The following is a 22,269-nucleotide window of genomic DNA, read 5'->3' as shown; positions in this document are numbered from 1 at the left end:
TCTCAGTCTGTGTAGCTTCCTTCTTTCCCCTTTAGGAGAGGGGCTCGGGTAGGAGTGCAAGGCAGCTCTATCCCGTGTGGGGTGCATGGGGCAGGCAGGCAAGGCCCAGCCCTAGGCTAGGAAGGAGAGGGAATGGCACGGACACCGAGGTCCTCAGCTGGGGGAAGGAAGGTACTCAGTGATGTTGTCACAAGTTCTCCTCAAAGACTATCTCTGAGGTTCTCTTTTTCTTTTTCTAACATTCTGGATGGATTATTAATGGAGAAGAAACAGGAATGAGGCTTATTTAAAATACAAAAATCTTGTATTTGCAGGAACCTAAATTTATAGATATAAAACAAGTATTTTAAAGCCCCTCCCCCCTCCCAAGTACCCAATATAAAACAGGAATTACTTAGATCATCCTTGGTTAGATACCTTGTTCTCTGTGCAAGAAGCTGGCGGACATGAAGAAAAGCTGCTGGAGGCGTAATTTAAGAAATGCTTCCCCTTCAACAACAGAGTGTAGGGCTGAAGGCTATCTGCATCAGAGGAATATTTTCCTAGGCGTTTAGGATAATCTTTTTGCAGCATTCTTGCTCCTCAATTTATTATAAAGGTGTCGTGGGACTCCCCCAGTAGAAATGGGCTCAGGTCAGAGTAACTTTGACACAAGTTGCCAAGAGGGAAACAAAACTTCATTTGCTAGATTACCCAAATGTGCAGTTTAATATATTTACCAAGGTAAGAATCGTTTCCATCCCTTCCCCGCTGAGAACACGTCACCAGAGAACGTCTCTACATGGAGTGGACGTGGTACCAGGGAGGCCACTGGTCTGCCGGAGCTCAGCTGCCAGGTGATGCGAGCCACCTCAAACACTCGTGCTCGGACCCAGCAACAGCACACACCCTGTGACTCTCATACGATGATCCCTGTGTGCTATGTTAACCAAAATAGGCAAATTATTTATGAAACCATTTTTGTCTCTGTAAAGCAAAATAAATATATACAATTCAAGATTTTTTTTTTTCTTCTAAAAAGGTACAGATAGTGTGAGCTGAACATCTGTAGGAAAATTATTTCAGAATCTGGATGTATAATAAACAAACATGACTGATGATCATGTTTTCAAAGTTCTAAGATACCTTGACATCACACAAAAATTGAGTTAAGAGAGTGAAAAAATAACTGACTGTGGAAAGTACTAGGAAATATGCTTGCATGAGATTTGGAGGAAAAAAAAAATCCATGATCCTTAAATTGATCCCAAATTTTGGAGGGACATGAACCATTATAGAAACAGGTCTCTGGTTTGCTACCAAAATGTGATTCCTTTTTAAGTATCTTGTAAATTTGCTTCTGTAAACTTGCAAAAGAAGTGATGAGGGTTGCTGATGGATGGTGACTTGACCGAGCAGCAGGTGGTAGTGTTTCCTTTTCTCAGTAGGTCTCAGTGGCCTTCGTCATTCCCCGGTGAGCAGGCCCAGTCGTAGATGACCAAGGGAATGCTGACCAGGGAGAACAATACCCCCAGGCCCAAGAAAAGGGCAGCCTGGAGCGACAGAAAGGCATGGGTTATTTTCGGTGAGACAGACATTTCCCACACGCACCTGGGAAATAGACATCAGTGCCTTCCCTCTCCTCTGTGTACCTGTGTGTTTGGAGTTTGCTGCAACCATTGCTGAACTGAGACTGTGTGTGAATCTGATTCTCCAAGGGTGGGAAATACGAGCAAACTATAGAGAGTTGTGCTCTACATTCTGTTTTTTGACTTATGTCCTACAGCTGACTGGGTATCCTTACAGCTTCTTTCAAACTAAGATTACAACCTAAAAAAATAGCTTTGGAAAACATACGGGTCTGTTCCTCACTCTTGACCAACCAATCTAGGTTATCGCTGGCAGGCAAGCATTTCTGTTTGAAAAGTGGAAAAAGATATGAAAGCAAAGTACATCTGATCAAGTGACAGAAAATGGATGTCAAAAACTAAGTGACTTCAGTAATAACTATGTACGGTGCCAAGTGGGTACTTGAAATATCGGGGGCACCACTTTGTAAAGTATATGACTGTCTAACCACTATGCTATAGACCTGAAACTAAGGCAAAATAATACTGAATGTAAAAAAAGAAAACATCTAAGTTACTTTAAGGGTTGATGAAGGCCACGGGTGGGCAGATCACTAAATCCAGAACCTGGAGAGCAAAGACTATAAATTGTTTGGCCTTAGACTAGGCAGAGAGAGCTCTGCAGGGAAAAGGGTGAAGCATCACGGGAGCCAGGGGAGCTGCACCGCAGCCTGCGGGGTAGAGCGAAGGGAAGGAGAGGAGGCAAATGGTGGGGCTCAGAGGGATGCGCGTGGGCTGCGCATCGTGGGTCCGGTCTAACTCCCAGTGGGTCCTCGGACGGATAGGAGCCCTTGTCTCATACGATTCAGTAGTTCCTACTACCAGTGTTATTTGGGAGCTGGGTTGGGGAAGCCCAGAGAATTCACGGGCAACAGGGTCTCTTATCATTTTTGGATCTTTCTATATTTCACTCCTGTGCCAAGGTGACTGCTCCTTCCTCTCTGTCCTTGTGAAGCAACTACTGGGAAGGTTTAGGAGGACTTGGGATTTATGGCTTCAGTGGTAATCCTGTTGGGGAAGTAGATGCTCTCCCAGAATCAATGCACAAGGATGCTCCCTCCTGCCTCCGTCTCCTATCCGGGTCTGTTGACTCGGGTGCTATGTGCGATTGGAGTCTTACACTATCTGGGAGGGCAGCTGAGAAGCCTTCTCCGAGGCCAAACAAAATGGTGCTCCGGAAGGTACTCATGCAGCGGCCACTTCAGCCCTGCTTCCCTCACTGTCTCCAAGTGCACCACCTTGAAGATGCCCTTGAACTTCACCAGACCTGGAAACAAGAATCCCAATATAGAAAGGTAGTTTCTGAATCCAGGTCTGTTTCTCCAAAGCATTTCTGTCAAATCATAAAAAGACTCTTTAAGCTAAGTCAGCCATTTAAATTAAGCATCATATGTCCCCTGAGCTAAAGATAAGGCATCACCTTACAGAGACAGGACGATAAACATCCTGTCTCCCAGCTGGCCCTGCCCTGGCTCAGAGCAAAAGCGAAGGCACAAGAGTAATCCCTGAAAAGATATTGTGGGAAATAAGATTCTAATGAGATATTTTAAATCTCCCAAAGTGGAAAACTACAGGACCGCTGCCTCCCTTCGAGGCTGCTAACTGTAGCATTAGAAGATAGAGATGGACTATTTATTTGGTAAATTTAAACAAAACAACTAATCAGAAAAATGAGGGTGGCCGGCAGAAGACATACCCAAATTCTTTGAGTTCCTTTATCTCCATCCTGGTTCGTGAGTTTTAAATAAAGAGATGAAGGAAGAATGAAAATAAGCATATTAGCAGATGTAACTCCTGTAAAATAAGAAGAGAAAGTTCAAGGTTGTTACTGTGGAAGTTCAGCTTCCTAACTAGCTGCTGCAGAATAAGTGTAAAATCATAAAGCCATACCTACGACTCCAAAAATATCCTTCATGGAGGGTATGAAGATCACCAACAAGTTAACAATGACCAAGAGTATTATGGTAACAAAGATGTGACGACATAGATTAAACTTTGTTTTCTTAGCCAGTTCAAATAAAGATGAACGAACCTGTGGGGAAAGAAAAGGAAGGTTCTGTAAGGGCTTGCGGCATGCCAACCTTCACCGTTCTTGGCAGAAAGTGAGGTATTGTGTCCAGGAGTTTGTGAAATGTTCTGTAATTTATAGTTAGTGTAACTGTTTGGGAGGCAGGGGGCTTGATTTAAGATGGAAAAGTTTTTATTTATGACTAGATTGTTTTCCTTTAGGAGGGATAATTTCTGTTTTTGTTTTATCTATGGATGTGGATTCTCCCCTGGTCCTTCTACATTCTCTCACTGTGCATGGTCGAGATTCGAACATTCTACCTGCATTTCTCTATAAAAACGAGGGACAGATTAATGAGAACTGAGATTCCTTCCACCAGAGTCTATCCTATCTCACTGATGCCACTTTCTTCCTAAAGAGTCTTCACGGATTCTTGGGATCCTTCCCCGGTGCAGTTTCAATGACACAGGAAAGCTACCTGCACCAGGCTCTATCTAGACCGGGCTCCTGAGACAGAAGGAAAGGCGAGACCTCAGCATTTCTCCGATTACACTGAGGCTTTACTCACCGTGAAAAATAACACTGGCACCGTGAGGATGACAGCAACGATGACAGCCAGCCGTACCGTCAGGACGAGAATGTCGTCTTTGCTCTGGTACTTGTGAAGGAGGTCTGAACTCACGTTTTCTAAAATGAGGAGAAAGAGGGTATCGAAAAGAAACAGAGCACATCACTGAATGACAGTTTTCCCGAACAACAAAGAATGTGACAACTAAAGGGCAAGGAAAGCAATGATGTGGGTTGTCAAAACAATTCATAGAGTTGAGAAGGAAAATCCCTGTTGTGACACATGGTCCACCTGTCCATCATAACTTTAACTAAAAGGAACTTATAGTAACCCCAAGAAGAGGCTACAAAAAGTGGCTATGCTTAATTTATACTAAATTAATTCCAGGAGTAAGTTGGGATTAAAAATAACATAGGTTGAAGCACAGAGCTATTCTTTTTAAAAAAATATGTTTTTATTGATTTCAGAGAGAGAGAGGGAGAGGGAGAGAGAGATAGAAACATCTACGGTGAGAGAGAGTCGTTGATCGGCTGCCTCCTGCACGCCCCCAACTGGGGACTGAGCCCACAACCCGGGCATGTGTCCTGACCAGGAATGGAACCATGACCTCCTGGTTCATAGGTTGACACTCAACCACTGAGCCATGCCAGCCGGGCACAGAGCTATTCTTAATTTAGATTTTCTCCTACTTGGCGCCACTCATCAAACAACACCAAGTAGCCAGCCTTGCTGAGTGGGTGCGTGGGCGACTGCAGGCCACTCGGGGCCTCTTTCAAACTCTCCTCTTACTGCTCTTACTGCTCAACTTCCAGTGACCAAGCAGCAGGGGTGCCAATGGAACTTATCCACCATCAAGAAATAATTCTTCTCTTCCATGCATGTTTTTCTTATATATATAAAAAGAGCATTTTGCTTATATACCATTTTGAACTTTTTCTCAACTCTGAACTTCAGAAAGTGTTATTTCAAAGACAACCAAAGCTAGAATGGCAGTCGTCAAGAACATGAGAATGTTCACTCCTTTGGCAAGAGATCATTCCCTTTCCCCATGTCTCCTTTCCAAGGGCTTCTCACAGGATCTTGGATTTCACTCCCTTTAACTTTCTATGTCATTCTTTCAAATCTTTGCAAGGCTCCAGCTTCTGGTGAAAAATTAGGCATTTTATTTTTAATTAACGGGAAGTGTCATGAGTGTGGCACTCTGCTCTTTCTCACTTTCAACATCTGTCTCTGTCTCTATTTTCTATTCATGGAATCTGACCCAATTTGAAACAGCAATTAGGAAATTCTCTGATAGACTTTTCACTTTCCTCAGTACAGGTGCTATGCTTATAAAATGCTCTTTCTTTTAAGGACAGCATTAGGAGAAAAAATTGCAGCATATTGTTTCAGTAATTATCCTGTTGTGCAGTCTGCATGACTATGGAAAGGAGCCATTGCCATTTGCTGTAAGTAGAAGAAAAGACCAGCAAAATCAATGTATAGAAAAAGTTATTTTGATAATCGATTTTTACTAATTCATTTACAATGACCTACATTTATGTACTGATAGAAATTACTCACCATAGAATGTAAAGTAGCCAAAAATGGCAGTCAAGAAGTACATAACAAACATGGCAAAAAAGGAGATATTTGAAACCATCTGCATTCTTTTCTGTGATCGACTAAAACAAAGACAAAAAGAATTTGAAAAATTAAAAACCATGTTACCCAATTTAAACACCAGCGTTAACAAGGAAGTGTTAATACTAACTTGACTTTCTATCAGGATGGGGCAGGTGTGACCGGCTGAAATCACCCCAGGCAATTATGCCGGTTTAGAATAACTTCTTTTATACCCAAACGGGTATTGAGAGAGAGATCCATGGAACTAACAATTCCTTGAGAGCTCTTACCCATTCTTTTGAAAGAACATCGAGTTCTCATCTGAAGGGCAGAGAGTATTTTTAAATGTTTGTGTTTGATATTATCTCCACAGTCAGCATCCACGGGGAAAAAAGGCAGAAAATTCAAACGCTGTTCTCCCACCCCCAGAGACTAGGGGCGGAGCTGGAACTTGACCTCAGGTGTTCTGTTGCTAAAGCTGTTATTTAGGTTCCAGTTTTCCCACTGAGCAGCCCCAGAGATGCAGCTGGAAGTCTGGATGTCTCCATAGCAATACCCAAAAGATCACAGAAGAGGGATGATGAAGGGTTCTGTCTCTTCAGTAAAGTTTACTCTGGGAGTCTGAATGAACCTTTAAGTTTCTTTAACTGCCCAAGTAATTAATCTATAAGACTTGTACTCAATAACAGACTACCAATAACCATATTTGGTTGTGTCATAACAAGAAGTATGGAATAGAAGAAAAACTGAGAAGTACACATGGGAAAACTACAAACTAATAGCTAGACTATAAAATTTAAAAGATGCCAAAGACATTTAAATATCCTAAATATAGGATCATAAAGTTAACATTGACATACCCACAGATAGGTAGGTATAAATATTTCAAAATTTACCTATACTGATTAAATATGAAAGAGGAAGAATTATGAGTGAATTCAATGCTAAATGACATCCACTTTATTTTTGCTTCAAAATGGTAATAGCTACCATATTGCATGTCTTTTCTGAGCTTAAGACTATGCCATGATGACTTTTTATATAGAAAGTCTGATAATGGTACGCTAAAAAGAGAGCCAATGAGGAAATTTATAGGTAGGCCTTTAGTTTTCTCTAGAATAGCAATCAAAATGAATCCATAGAATCATCTTAGTCATTTAAAATGAACAATAGTATTCTTTTGTCTAATTTGTGGTCTTAACATTAATTTTTCTCTGCCTGATTTACCAGCCTTTTCCATCTAAACCAACAGGCAAATCAGATCTGGCGTATTTAGCAGCTCATAGATGAATCTGAAGATCACTATATTCTACCTGCCAAGTAGGTATAAGAAACATAAAGCAACACAAACGCTCAAACTCTCCTAAGTAATACAGTGTTTGAAAAACCAGATTAACAAAAAAGCCCACATAGTGTGCACTTCATATATTTACATCCAAAATATACTGCAGGTTTCTGGTTTTTCTTTTTTTCTTAAAATACAGTACTTGCTCAAGAATGGCAGATAGTAAATGTTGAGCTGGGTGACGAGTCCACTGGGGTTCATTACATGTGTCTGTTTATTTTAATACAGTGCTTGCCTATTAGTGAGTGGTAATAAAGTGATCAAGATAAAAGAAACTCTTACTCTTTAAGCTCACTGTAAATTGGCAGGACTGATGGATGGCAGACAAATGCAAATGCAATGGTTGGTAGAGCATACACGGTCTATTTGAAAGAAAAAAAATAAACATTAAAAAGGGTATTTTTACCATAAAATTATACATCTCCAGTATTTCTGAGCTTTTCATCTGACAGCTCTTCAGAATCCCTGGATTATTTGGTTATTAGGAGGGCTTTGTTAACTAAAATAGGAGCAGCGTTCCTAGGAGAGCTTATCTAGCTAGACGTTAGGCACTTGCCACAGACGGGTTTGAGATTCAGCTTACCTACAGTGTATTTTACATACTCCAGACACAGCATAACCCACATTTATATAGCGCTAACCAGTTACATAACACTTTTCCTACCTTATCTCATGGAATCCCTACAATAACCCTGAGCAGTAGACAGACCACTGCTGTTCTCCTGACTCCCTCCAGCAGCCTGGGAGACATGCCTAGGACTTCCACCTCTATTTTATTGCTCTTTGCTATATATGGGGTGCATCTAAGCAAACTTAAAAGATGGCATCTAAAATGAAAATTAGTTCCACATTCACTACTTTGGCTGCCTCCTTAGAGTTAAAAGAAAGAAAGGGGGGTTGGGGAGGGAGAGAGGGAGAGAGAGAGAGAGAGCGATTGATTTAGTTTTCATAGATATGACTTTTTAAAACTTTCAAACTCAACATAACTTCTTATGCAAAAAGAAGCTGGCAGAGAAGGAAGGAAAAGTAGCATTTCTCATGCTCTAATTCTGCCCAAGTACTGTACCAGGTACATTTTCAAAAAAACACACACCAACCCCCCTTGTAAGATATAGAATACTCGTTTTTACATGTGGGGTGGGGTAACTTGCTTGCGAATTCAAGTCCAAGCCTAATTGGTTCCACAGTCCACTGTCTGCTATACTATTAACTGAATCTCAACAGTATAACAGTTTCGTAAGTGCCCATTTGTGTTGGCATCTGTATTTCGACTGTGTAGCTGGGAAAGTCTGAGGCATTCCTTTTTGTCACCACCAGATAGGAAGCAGTGGGCTAAGGATGTTATTAATCTATTTTTAAAGATCTATAGGAGAGGAAAGAGCTGAGACAATTATCGAGAGAGAGATTTTCAGAGAATGCTTAAGGTTGTCCTACATGTAAACAGGGTTCAGCGGGAGCATGAAATATAATATTTGTATATCTCTCAAAGGTGTCTAAATGGAGTGTGGAATTTGGAAGCGGGGGTACTGCGTCCTTTTGAGACTGAACACATTTAAAGCAGTTTAATTACTACAAGATTAAGAAATATAAAGCCCTTAATAAAAATGCTCGTTTTTATATTTGAAGGATAAGGAAACTTACCTTTGAATTGAAGGTAACATATTTTGGCGTACACATGCCAGTATTTGTTGAATTATCACTTATTATTGTTGAATTTATTCCCTGCTCTTTAACAATGCAGGGAATTTGAAATTTCTTGTAGATAACCTGGTATTAAAAAATATAGGAGAAACAATATAGACTTTATCAAATAAAGCCAAGTAAGGAATAACTGTTACATGGCATTGTACTATGGCAAAACCAAACCAACCATTCCAACCAGCACTTACCACTATTAGGAAAAAAACCATACAGCTCAAGGAAAATCCACTAGTATAGCCAAGATACCCTAAAAAAAGTTTTAAAAGTTATTATTAAAAATTATTATTATCTCATCCATCACCTTATTTCTTTCAATGCATTTTTTAAAAATGTTTTTATTGATTTTAGAGAGAGAGGGGAAGGGAAAGGAAAAGAGAGAGAGAGATGGGGATGGGAGGGGAAACATCAATTGGTTGCCTCCCATATGCACCCTGACCAGGGAACAAACCCACAGTCTGGCCACGTGTCCTGACTGGGAATCGAACCTCGACCTACTGGTGCATGGGATGACACTCAACCGACTGAGCCAGGGCAATGCATTTTTTCAAGCATAATTTGGGGTTCCAATAGTATACATACATGCCAACGTGAATGCAAGATTTATTATCCGATAGTGCTACTTTACTTGGCAAAAGTGTGACTTTAAATAAAAACATTATGTGTGTTGATTTCAGTTCTCCCTGACACACTAGAGAACACAGGTGTCCAGAATCCAGGGAAAAAGAGCCTCCCAAATTTAGTCACGGTTTCTGCTGGTGTACTGTGATGGATACGTATGGCCAAATCCATTACCCTTTATTATGCACTTACTGTGTGCATAATGGCCGTCAGACACAATACTTCTCTTCCCAAATAAGAGGCAGGCACAGAGGAGATGAAGTGATTTCCAGGGATAAACTGAGCATCTGGGGATCTTTACCTTGCTCCCCTTAGAATGCCTGACAGATCTCCAACCCCCGTAACCTCCAGAAAGGCAGAGTTAAGTGGCCTCTGGGGGGCTGCACTATTCTCATCCCTGGGGGAGAAGAGCCCTTCTCTACTTAAACTGAAGAGTTACCTGTATATACATAGAAAAGCCTAAACACAGACCCAGAAACAGAACATTAAGTAGTAGTTGTTTTTTTAAAAGTCCACTTATAGATCTTATAGAACAACTACAGAGGCTTGATATTTTTCATATAAAACAGAAAACTATGGTTAGCAATCATTTTGGGAAGAACTTTAAGTGTCTGCCTGGAATTAGCCAAGAATTAAAGAAAATGCATTTTAGAAGTTTTGGACTAGGTGGCAGTGTGGCCACCATTAGTTGATGTATGAAATTCCCATAGCATCAGGCACACTTGTCTCTGATTAGAAGCACACACAAAGATGGTCAAAACCAAATGGATGTGAGCTAGTGGTTGCTTACCACTTTTGACATTTCACTTCTCTCTCTCCCTTTAGTGAGGCAAATAACTGAGATTGGTTAGACTTTGATCATTTAAGAGTAATTCACTATACTTTTGGGTATAAATATAAGCAACTTTCTGTCTTGATATTAGACTTAAAAACCTAATTGTCTAAATAATCAAGGTATTTAAGACCTTGCACAAGGAGAATTCCACTTTTTGGACTTTCCTCAGAATAGCCTGTAAGTTGTGCTGTTGGGAATAAACGCTGTCTGTCCCCTTTCCAAGACCTCCACAGCTTAGGAGAATGATTGCTTAGGAAGTTGCTCATTGACCAGTGTTGTTGTTGTTTTTAACGATTTTTAAATTGATTTTGAGAGAGCGAGGAAGGGGGAAGGAGAGAAAGAGAAGCATTGATGTGAGAGCGAAACATCAACAGGCTGCCTCCTGCACGCCCCCTACTGGGGACCCAGCCACGTGCCCTGACCGGGAATGGAACCAACAACCTTTTGGTGCGTGGACCGATGCCCAGCCAACTGAACCACAGCAGCCAGGGCCTGACCAGTGTTTTTACCCCATATTAAAGTTGAGACTAAGTAATACTTGTAATTTATCATTTACTTAATCTTTACCGTACAAGTGAAAGCAGAGGGCAACATTTCGTTTTATTAGGTTACTGATTCATATGGGCACTATAGAGACTATGATAAAAGCAAGATCTTTCCTTACCTAAATTCTTCAAGAGACATAGAGGGAGGATTATGCCAAAGGTAACTATCACCACCAGAACACGGCCGTCCACATACCAGGCTCTGAAAGTCATTTCAGGGGTTAGGTCATATTTCCTTAGAAAGTGCCCCCCCCCCCAGTGTAAAATTTCACAATATATTTTAATGAATTTTTTTACTATTATAATTTTTTATCATTATTCAGGTTTTATCCAAACACTTTAATGCAACCACTACTCATTTACTATTGTCTTTCTCCCATGTGATGGAAGAAGGGATATTGTTTTTATTTCCTCCCCCATTGGCTAAGTGTAGCATTCCTTTAAATTATTTATGTGGTCTCAAAGCTGAATGCACACATTGCATTCTGTCAGATTACAACTTGTGTCATCAATTATTTAAAGAGAAAGTTCCTTTTTGTTTTGCTTGGCTAATATCCTCAAAAAACAAGTCACCACAGGTAGGCATTGCTCTCTCCCTATTCTCTCGTATTTGACCTTGAATCCTCATTATAGAACACTAGGAACTATGTCTTTTATGATTCTCCCTTGAAAGAAAACAGAGAAACTAAGACTGACAAGAACTGTTAAACAAGAGAGAGTCAAAACATAATGGCTGTGCCAAATGTAGCTGCAACATTTTCCAGGGTTAACTGCATTTTAATGAAGGTAGCTCATGTAAATTTTGCTTCCAAAATTCTATGTCCCTTCTTTAAAAAAGGGTCTTAATTTTTTTTGTATGTTCCACTTCTGTGTTAAAAAATACTCCATATCTGTTCTATTCCACAGAAACTATACATAGATCTCAGGCTCTTAAGAAAATGCAGCATCTACCATTTGCAGCCTGACAAATGAATCTACCTTTTAAATGCTCCCATTCAAGTGGTTCTCTCTGCTCCTTTTATTTATATAACTCCAGAGAAACTTGTTGAAACAACAAACAAAGAAAAAAACACCCCAGGGAAAACTTTGTTTCGGTAATTTTCATAAAAAAAGAACTTTGGTTAGCCCACATTTAAATGAAAAACATTTTAGTTTTGTTTTTTAAAAAAAGGTCTATAACTTACGAAAATGTCTCTTCCTTTCCCATTAGAAACTTTATGGCAGAGGGCAGCTCATTTTTTACTATGAAGAGGTAGCTCAGCATTGCTAGAGGGAAATGAGAACATTTTAGAAAGAAGATACTAAGGCTCATGTTGCAAGCTATATAAAAGGTTACCAGCCTGTTCTTAGACTAACCTTCAATAAGACACGAAGACAGCTTTAGATACTCTTGCAGTGTCCTTGGTTTTAAATAAGTGACTGCTGTCTCTGCTTTACTTTCCATGTGTCATTTTAGCAATGAGAATAACTTCTTGAATTATGTTAAAGTTCATGTGGCCACCCAACCTCCAGAATTAGAAAACATAATGTTCACCTACTTTAAAGTTATGTATAGAAAAGCATGTTGGTTTTTGTTTTTACCTCCGGTGTTCTGGAGAGAGGTGGCTCCAAAGATTACAAACTTCCCCGTGGTGCCAAAGACCTGTTCTCCCAGCTTTTCATAAACCATGCAGCCTATTTAGAAATCGTATTTGAGAACACAAGAAATGACAGGGTACTAAAAGTTAAAACTGGCTAAGATTTCATCATGCTATTAACGATTCCCCAAGTTATTTCGCATTTTTCTCAAAACCATACAAATGGCCTTCTTGGCTTTGCAAGGGTTAAAGCCATTCTCATTATAAAACCACCTCTTGACATTTTAAATTGTCAGACATGACCACAATTTATCTTTTTTCAAGTTGGCTATAAAAGCAATTACAATGAAACCATTAGGTTATAAGGCTTATTTTTTACTACTTCAAACAATCCATTTACTTTACTGGTGGGAAATTCCCACTCTGATCATATTCTCAGGTCTTGTGATTATCATTAAAATACAGATTTGATTTAAAAATAAAAACCCTGATGGTTGGGTTAAAAGTTTCTTTTTGAATTAATAACCTAAATATTTATGCTAACAAAGAATTATCTTAATCATATTCCATCAATGCCTCTTGTGTCCTAAATATGCTAACACATTCAGAAACATGTAGTAGTCACATCAGAATTCCGATTGTTTGTAAAATTTAGTTCAAAGATAAGCAGCTCACCAAAGAGAGCAGCAGGAAAGTCTATCTAAAGAATAATTTGGCTATAGCAAATTCTAAAGTGTTCAACTAGCCTATCTCAATAAATACTAAGATTCCAAACCATTTTTTTAAGTGTTTATATTTCCTTATGACAGTTCAGCTCAGATTTTCAAAAGGTTCACAGAAAGTAATATGGGTCAGGCTAAATTAAACTTTTGTTTAATCTCTCATAAGACTGGTGTTTAAACCAGACAACGGTTAGATCCCCAATTTATTACAAAATGTTCCAGTTAAATGGAGTCGTCTATATACAATAATAGCTGGCCGACGTGGTTTTAGCTAATGTAAAAGTCAAAGTATTACAAACATAATCCAGTATGCCAAGGACTAGAAAATAAACACTTCAGGTATTACACTACCCAGGGTACTTGAAATCTTTTCATAGCACACTCACTCCCACGTTGCCTCGGGAGTAGCATTTTCTCCTTGGAATAGGCACAAAAGAGAACGAAAGCTCTGTTTACTTTTAAAACTTGGAGGCTATAATATAAAAAACATGGGATCCTTGTTCTGAATTTATAAAGAGCCAAGGAAAAACCAAAGCCTTTAAAATGAAGCCATCTTAAACTAGAAAAAAAAAAAAAGGTGTAATTGAGGGTTTACTTTAAATGACAACATTATTGATCACTGTTCACGACAACTTAATTTATAGTTGCTGTATCCATTTCTCTAGGTAAATACTGCTATAGGTCTTCCAGTGACTATAGGTCAAAGTACTCTTTTTCTTTAATAATCAAGTTTCTGAACAGGGAAAGCATAGTTTGTTTACAATTTCACCATCAAAATCATCCATCCTGGAGTTAACAAAATCAGACCTATTATCAGTTTACCTGTTTCCTTTGAGCAGATCAACAGAAGGTTTATGGAATATATAGACAGCAGTGTCACTGAAGACAAAAGTATCCTAAAGCAAAGAAAAGAAGTCGTGTAATAACTATCAAAGAACATGCTTTGACCTTACATTTTAGAAGGGCAAAGGTTTATTTATATGGTTAACACTGTTGATGGTATCCAAATTTTGGAACCTATTAGTCAGACCTTCTTTAAAATCCTCGATAGAAATGTTCTACCAAATAAAGAACTGCCCATTAGGATCTGAGTAACAGTTCAAATCCTTTACATAATTGTAACTCAAAGCCTTAAATAGAAATCTCAGATCATTTCTGCTGGGATGACTCTAAAACATTAGGAAAAAAGGCTTTTGCAGTCCAGGGTACCCTGTTCCATCGGCATAAGAAAGTGTGAGGAAGGGGTGTAGGAACTGGGGAGGCTGGGGGGAGGCTTGCAGTGACGCTTACGTCAGTGACCATGGCACTGTGGGCAATTTCTCCTATTCCTAGATTCCTCGCCAATAATACAAAGACACAGCCAAAGAATGTCTAGCATTCTTCCAGTCCAATTATTCTATGGCTGTTTATGCATCTACACATTGGACCCCTGAGATAATTCCCTTCCTTTGCACCTGGTTCCTCTTGAAAGAATTAGCACCTCTTTCAACGGAGGGGAAAATTTTGACAATCAAGCACAATGAAAATACTTTTCTGAATGATGAACTTTTTTTTAGTACATCTGGCTCATTATTAAACCCTCCTCAAGAAAAAGCACAGTTAAAATGATGTGGCAGATTACATAGATTATTTCTGAATCATTTGGTTAAAACAGACATAATAATGGAAACTAAAGCCTACTTATTATAAAGAAAAAATTTCCAGGCCCCCAGATGAAACCACTCACTTCCTGATGTAGGGAAATATATCCCTAGAATAATACATTACTGTAACTGATTCTCTGTTTGAGTAATTAAGGCAATTATTTTTCTAGCAAGTGCTATTGACAGGTCCTTGGCACATCCTGTGGTTCTCTCTTTGTGGCCTGTCTCCTTCCGAAACCCTCTGGCCACCTACCACACCTGGTGAACCACGGGCCTTGGGCCCAGCTCAGACGTTACCTCCTCAGGTGCCTTCCCTTGCCCCAGGCAGAAAGTCTGCTCCTTAGCTCTCTTAGATCTTAGGGCATTTTGTTTCCCCTGTGTGTAGGAGGAATACAAAAAGGTCAAGCGCAGAGTCGATGGGCTGCCAGAGATGGCCAGAGAACACAGAGGGGCACAGCTCAGCAGAAGTAAAACAAACACGGGGAAAGAACAGAAACTCTAGCACTTTGTATGAAGGTTAATAAATAAAGAGGAATTTAGATAAAGATAAGACTATAAGGAAGTGCATTCAGATATACACTGACTTAGCTAAGATCCTTGACAGGGCAGGTGATTAAGACGGTAAGGACACAAGAAACGGAGAGCAAGCATTTATTCACCAATCCAGTTTCGAGCTATGTAAGGGAACATGATTTGATGTGTTCTGCCAGAGAGTAAGATATAGGATACAGCTGTGGTAGGATTTTTCTTTCATCTTATAAGATAAACAATATTTACGTTGAAGAAGTAAGCTTTGAGTTTTACTCACAGTCCACACATGATTTTAGGACTGAACACTGAGTGGCAACTTCGACATGTGTGTGTAACAGGCCATTGAGCATTTCTGTGTGGCACAGAATAGCATGGGCTTCCCAGGTGGGGGTAGGATGGATGCAGTCTTAGGATTAGTCATGTGCTATTCTAGAGCGACTGCGTACCCTGCCCAGTCAGTTCTCCTGGGACCAACCTGAGGAAGGGGGGGGGATTTACCACTGGGCCCCAGGCTAATAAGTAGAGTCTGACCTTGTAGGAGCTATGTGCCTAGCAGAAGGGACAGTTACTAACATCTACGTAATGATTAACCAAATGCCCCACCACTGGGAGAACTGGTTACTTATTAGTGAAAGAAACATTCTAAAGGAAACTTGTTCCCTTAGCTAATGTCCCTGGGACCATGTGGTTCTTGCACTTGGTCACCTCTTAGCACATTCTATTAGGCTGAGCCTCTTTGTAGAGGATGCTCAGCTGGCCTCTGGCCCTTGGCAAGAGGTAGAGAATTTCTTCATAAACTCCCATCGCTTCTTTTTCTTTTTCAAGTAAAGGAAGTGTTGATCAGGGAAGATTTTAGCCAGGAGTCGCCTAGCCTCTTCCCCACATTTAATAGCAGAATGAGGTTCTCCCACAGTGGTGAAAACAACTCCCTTGTTCCCGTGTTTAAGAGACATAACATTGCACCCCAGACAAGGGGACCTGTGTAGTGAGAGTATGATGGCCTTGGCCTTTGGCACCCAGTCTCTGAAGACTCTCCTCTCCATCTCTCCCAAAATATAAATCTTCCCTCCAAAGGCTAAAAACTAATAAAAACAAAAATCTTTTTCTATCAGGTCACTAAGAGGCAAATTCCATATGCAAAATTCTAAGACTGCTTTTGGCTATCACAGATTCTAGCACTGATGGGATTAAATTTTAGGAAAGTATACTCCTTGTTTAGATTCTTAGAAAGAAGCACTAAGTTGTGTAACTGGCTATAACAGATCCTAGAAAAGCTTAAGAGGGTCCAGCCAGAGATGTCACAGACACAGAGAATGTGACATCTAAAAGAAAGTAAACTCAAGAACGCAGACAACAGGAGAGTGGTAACCAGAGGGAAAGGGGGTTAGTGAGGATGAGGGGGGCAAAAGGGGGCAAATATACTGTGACAGAGGGAGACGAGCCTCTGGGCGGTGAGCACAGAATGCAATATACAGATGATGTATTATATAGAACTGCACACCTGAAACCTGTATAATTTTATTCACCAATGTCACCCCAATAAATTCAATTAAAAAAAAAGAAAGCAAGCCTAGCTATAAAACGAGAGATCACACGACATACTCCCCTCCCAGCAGCAGAGCCCTTGGAAGAGGTGGAGGTGAGGTGGCAGTCACCGCTGCAGGCCCAAAAATAGCTCAGGTGGGCGTGTTTGGGGCTGCCACGCAGGTGAGTGTTTTCAACTCTCCCAGGACCCACTCCTCTCAAAATACAGAACCCTTCCCTACCCTACCCAGCACGACTCACCCTGTCCTCTCCCCGCCAATATTTAAAGCAGCTCCCCGCAGACTTTAACGTACACATATGAATTACGCTAGGCTCTTGTTACAAGGAAGATTCTAATTCAGTGGGTCTGGGGTGGGACCCAAATTCTGAATTTCTAACAAGCTCCCAGGTAATGCCGATGCTGCTGGTCCACAGAACACACAAGGATTTAAGCCGAGCTTCGGCCCTGTGGTATATACACCTCAGTGTTTCTGATTCTCACAACCGCTGAGCTAGGGCCAAATCGCCGGCCACACTGTCTGCGGGTGGGGAGCCGGGCCAGCATTACAGAGCGATTACGTGTAACACGGAAGCACTTACAGCTGAATCGGTATCGGTCAGTCCTGACCGGCCTGCAGTGTGAACGTAGGGTCTTATCTACTTCCTTTGGCCAACTTCCTCAGGGCACTGGGGCCCTGAGGTATACAGTCACCAAGGTATATATTTTCCACCCACTCCTGACTGCCTCATCCCTGCCCCGGTTTCTTTCCTGGGCCCTCTGGGCCTGAGAACCAATGACACCAAAGGCCTAGAGTAACCTCAAACCTCAGTCCTCAGCCCCCCGTCCTGGGAGGCTCTGAGGAGCGGAGAGCTGGGTCCTCTGGCAGCCTGGCTTCCCTCACACACCCTACAGCCAGCTGGGGTCTTTTGCTGCTGCTTCTCCCCCCCTCCAATGGCAAGGCCCTGGGACACAGGGCGCCAGGCCAAAGAGAGTCTTCTTTTTGTCCTTCATGGCCTCGGGTCAGTTTTTCACAGTCTTAATAGTATCTGGCTTTGTACTTAGAAATAAAAAACATTTTCGCCAAGGTATATCTTTTTAAATTATTTTCGACTACACACCCCTTCTCCCCCTGCCATGTCTCTATCCTTGCAAAAGGGATATGAGGCCCACCACACTATGTAATTCTTCCTCTTCTAAACCTGGTTAAAAGTATAAAACTTTGACCATCCTCAATTCAATGAGCGGAAAGTCTGCATAAAAACTCCCTGCACTGGAGGAAAAGTGATCTTTGTCACCAGTCCTGCTTTTATCCATCAGCACCTCCCACCAATCTTCAGGCCCTCACTCCAAAACTCATGGACATAATATGCTGCTTGAGACAAAATATCTACAAGAAAATTTAAAACTTTAGTACAAGGAAATTGAAGAAATGGTAGGAAACATATTGTTTACTGGCCAACCGTCCTTCTCTAATCCTTCCCCCTGTTGTGGTCTCTGCCTCACTCTCTTCTACTTCTTACCCTTCTTCTACATTTCCAAATGGTCTCCCCTCTCCTGCACGTTTTCATTCATCTTTTATCACCACTAACTCTCCCTGCTCTTCCATTCCACCTCCGATTCTTCCTAAGGAAAATATCTGTATGAAGTGAGTAAAGATTTAAAGACACTGCTGAAGAGCCTGGCAGATGTTGCTCAGTGGTTGAGCACTGGCCCATGAACCTGGAGGCCAAGGTTCGATTCCAGGTCAGCACACATGCTGGGGTTGTGGGCTCGATTCCCAGCATGGGGCGTGCAGGAGGCAGCTGATCAATGACTCTCTCTCATCACTGACGTTTCTCTCCTTTCTCTCTCCCTCTCCCTTGCTCTCTCTGAAATCAATAAAAACATATTTAAAACAACCAAACAAACAAAAAACAACACTGCTGAACAGAGCACAACACTAGCTGGGGAAGGAAGAAGCTCTAGGCAGCCTGGAGAACCCGACTGAGGATGGTCAGATTCAGGGGTTTCCCAGGCTAGTGTGACAGACGGTGGAGAAACGAAATTTAGCGTTTGGGAAAGAGAGGGCTTTAAGTGAGGGACTGTGGCATCTAAGCTGAGCAGGGGAGGAAACACAGATCAGAGGTTCTCAGTGACATTCAAGGACAGCTACAGTGGGAATATCCAAGGCAGGATCCTAGGAGTAGAAGAGGTTGTGGTCAGAAGTAGGGTAATTGTAGAGGTGGAATAGTGCAGCGTGGTTCCTGGCCCAGGGAAGCCATGCTGGTGGGAGGTTTAAGGGGAGAGGAATGGGGACATAGAGGAAGAATTGTCTGTTTAATGAGAGCTCAAGTGGAAGGAGACATGTGAGATAAGGTGTCCTGGGTCTCTTAATTCATGTATAAATTTTAAATATTTTGAAAAATTCAAAATTATCTTTTACATACAAACACATTTCCTGGAGCTTTAGTTTACTTTAATGGGGATTCAATATAATCAATAAAACGCTTTCTTGATCTTCACTAAAATTCAATTTCGAGAGATTCGCTATGTCAGGCCCATGCTAGCACTTTTAAAAAGTATTTCACTTATGAGTAGTACAATTACTACCTATTTTACAGATAAGAAAATTGAAGTTCAGAAAGGTTAAATATTTTGTCTAAGGTCACATAGCACTGGAGCCCTCAAGGCCTGGGAGTCAGACTCCACAATCCTTATCACCATGCTGTGTTGTCTGCCCAAAGCAAATGTGCAGAGAATGTGCGGGACTGACAGCAGAAGACAAAAAACTTAGAATGAAATACATCAAAATGTTAACAGGGCGCGTGTTTTAACAGTGAGACTTTAGATGATTTCTTCAAACTTTTAAAATGTACTGTATGCATTTTCAAAAAAGTCTTTAATGATTATCTTACTTTTACAATACAAGTATTGAAACAAAAAATATAAATAGCCTTTCAAATGATAGTATTATTATTCCAAACACTTTTTTTGGAGGGGGGGTTAAGTCCCAGGCTCATTAATTTAGCCCCAATTTCGTTTAACGAGCTCACAAAATACTTACGAAAAGGAACAGAGACATATAATCTCAGTCCCGAAGTGGACTTCTTAGTCATTAAAACCTGACTAAACGTCAACATTCTGAGAGTCAGAGGACCAGCACCCCAGGATCTGATAGCATGTGATTATTTGTAATATTTACAAACTGAACTAGGGAATGAAAGGGGTGGTTTTAAAAGGCTGGGCAGGGAACAGGTGGTGGTCAATTATCTGTACAATTCCTTCTATGTATTTCCTTGTAGGTAAATCCAAATTCTTTGGTGCAGAGCTGCTCTTAAAATAGCCTCACTGTTGGTTAGGTATTTTGTTTTGTCTAGAGAAAGAAATATGTATCGCTGATGACCAACTCAAATAGTATCTAACAAAATCCTAAAAAGAAAGAAGTATTTAAAAGAGGTACGCAGATAGAAATAGAATTTGTCAGCTTAGTTGACGCTCGGTGAGGTTAAGTGAGTTAGGAGGCCGCCCCTATAATAAGGAAGTTACACCAGTAAGATAGACACATGCCCCCGCTTCCTGTTTTTGCCTATTGTTGTGAAGAGCTGTGGCTTCTGTGAGCCCTCCATTTATAACTCTTGACATGTTGCCCTCCCTCCTCCTCTCCCATTCAACAAGGATAACTGGTTTCCCTTCTCCTCAAACCTAGAACCTTACCTTTAAAATGATGCCCCCTTTATCATTACTGTAAACATGTAACTCCTCAGTAACAGAAAAACTCCATGTCACCATTAAACAAAGGAATGCGCTGTACTCGGTGAGTATCGGGACTTCCGTTTCCACTAGGAATGACGGATTTGGGGCTTCACTCATACTTTCCTACTGTTCCCCTGGTCCCGGTGCACATTTAAGGAGAGATGGAAGAGTCAGGAGGAACGCTCCATGGGTTTGCTGTCCTCCCTTCTCCCTTCCCACCACGTTAGTGGCCTCCAGGGCAAATTACTTAGCTTCTTTATCTATAATGAGGATGATAAGTAGGGTTGTTATAAAGCCCCGTGAAACAATATATACTTTATAATTACCTTCTTTTTAAAAAAATCTTTAAAAAAATAAGTCATTCTCAGCTAACAAGCCATACAAAAGGCTGCAGGTGGCTTCGGTCTGTAGACTGTGGTTGGCTGATACAGATGTAGATCAGTGATACCATGTGCCTGATGTAAGGTGAAGCCTGTGACCACAGAACAAGGCAAAACAAACGGGCCCACACAGGGGCAGTTTTTCCAATCCACTAAATCAACGACCACTTCGTGAGTAATAAAGTTCAAGTTAACCTTGACAATCCAAACTTCTGGACTCTACAGACCTATTGTGCTGACACACACCTGGCCCACTATAACCCAGAGCAGTGAACGGAGAAGGCATTCCGTGCATCCTGGAGGTGAATAATACTATTAAAACCTTAGTGTAGTTAAGTTGCTTCTTGCAAGCTACAAAAAACACAGTGCTCCAAAATGGACCCAATGCATCTCAACAGCGTGTGCACTCTCTTGGGTATGCGTGCGCAGACACACACTCCTACCACTCTGGGGCGGAGAGAATTGACTTCTTGGAACCCCTTATCAGCCACATCTTAGATGACTCACCAACTAAGCTCAACTTTTAAAAACAATGTGTGGGTATCATCTCCTATGACTGCCAGCTCTTTGTTTACAAAATAGGAACTCATTTTTAGCACAGCACTCACCACTTTCTTATTCCCCTATTTCTGAAAAGCTTCTTATTCCAATGCATTTCAATAGAGTTCAGTGGCACTGCCACTGTCCTTTTTACATGTAATTCAAATGCTGGCAAGCCTAAATGTGCCATCTTTCCCCTTCCAGTATCATTATTCCCAAACAAGACACTCCGATGCCCATGATTTTTCCTGCCAGCTGAAGGACAATTTTCTCTTCAGATCATTTCTAAGGAGCAGTGACTATAACTCAAAGAATTTTAAAAACAAGTAACTGATTGACAAGTCGGAAGATGAATGTAACTAACCCATGGACCTCCTAGGATCATCCGGAAGAGCAGGGTTTCCTTATTGACTTCCTCTTTGGCCCTGTTTTTATGACAAGACCCAATTTGGTCTTTCTTTGGGAGGCAAAGGACTTCTGGCTTAGGAGTGCAGAGAAAAGATGACGTAACATTTACAAGGAATAACTTGAGAAATATCACAGACCATCTTTGTTACCGCTAAGAGCAAAGTTATCATCTTGGTGGGTGTGATTCTTTTTGGAATATATATAAGGTAATGAAGCTGTGACAGCTCAGGAACAGGTAGAGTACTTACAAAGGTACTGCAATTTCACTCCAGTTTAGTAGAATTTGCTCAAAAAGATTCAGAGATTTCAGAGAGCTACGCTGATGTGTTATTGAAGAACACACACCTCCCGATAATGGGAAGCCCATTTCTGCAACACA

General features: G+C 40.9%; 1 protein-coding gene across 6 annotated transcripts in view; it reads right to left on the bottom strand.

The window, feature by feature from the left end:
* Positions 1-235: 235 nt before the first annotated feature.
* SLC38A1 (solute carrier family 38 member 1) overlaps positions 236-22,269 on the bottom strand; it is a 62,422-nt gene continuing 40,388 nt past the window's right edge. For all 6 annotated transcript variants that reach the window (XM_081127988.1, XM_081127986.1, XM_081127987.1 and 3 more), the window contains 12 exons: positions 13,954-14,027; positions 12,414-12,506; positions 12,017-12,098; positions 10,952-11,034; positions 9,023-9,081; positions 8,775-8,900; positions 7,416-7,495; positions 5,747-5,847; positions 4,184-4,302; positions 3,498-3,639; positions 3,304-3,401; positions 236-1,532 (listed from right to left, as the gene is read on the bottom strand). In XM_081127988.1, coding sequence (XP_080984114.1) covers positions 1,431-1,532; positions 3,304-3,401; positions 3,498-3,639; positions 4,184-4,302; positions 5,747-5,847; positions 7,416-7,495; positions 8,775-8,900; positions 9,023-9,081; positions 10,952-11,034; positions 12,017-12,098; positions 12,414-12,506; positions 13,954-14,027 — 1,159 coding nt within the window. In that variant the 3' untranslated portion in view covers positions 236-1,430. The remainder of the gene's footprint in view (positions 1,533-3,303; positions 3,402-3,497; positions 3,640-4,183; positions 4,303-5,746; positions 5,848-7,415; positions 7,496-8,774; positions 8,901-9,022; positions 9,082-10,951; positions 11,035-12,016; positions 12,099-12,413; positions 12,507-13,953; positions 14,028-22,269) is intronic.

This window comes from Miniopterus schreibersii, assembly GCF_964146895.1.
Source record: "Miniopterus schreibersii genome assembly, chromosome: 2".
Taxonomy (NCBI): domain Eukaryota; kingdom Metazoa; phylum Chordata; class Mammalia; order Chiroptera; family Miniopteridae; genus Miniopterus; species Miniopterus schreibersii.
The sequence above is the reverse complement of the archived record's forward strand: the minus strand, read 5'-3'. Positions and strand labels throughout refer to the sequence as shown.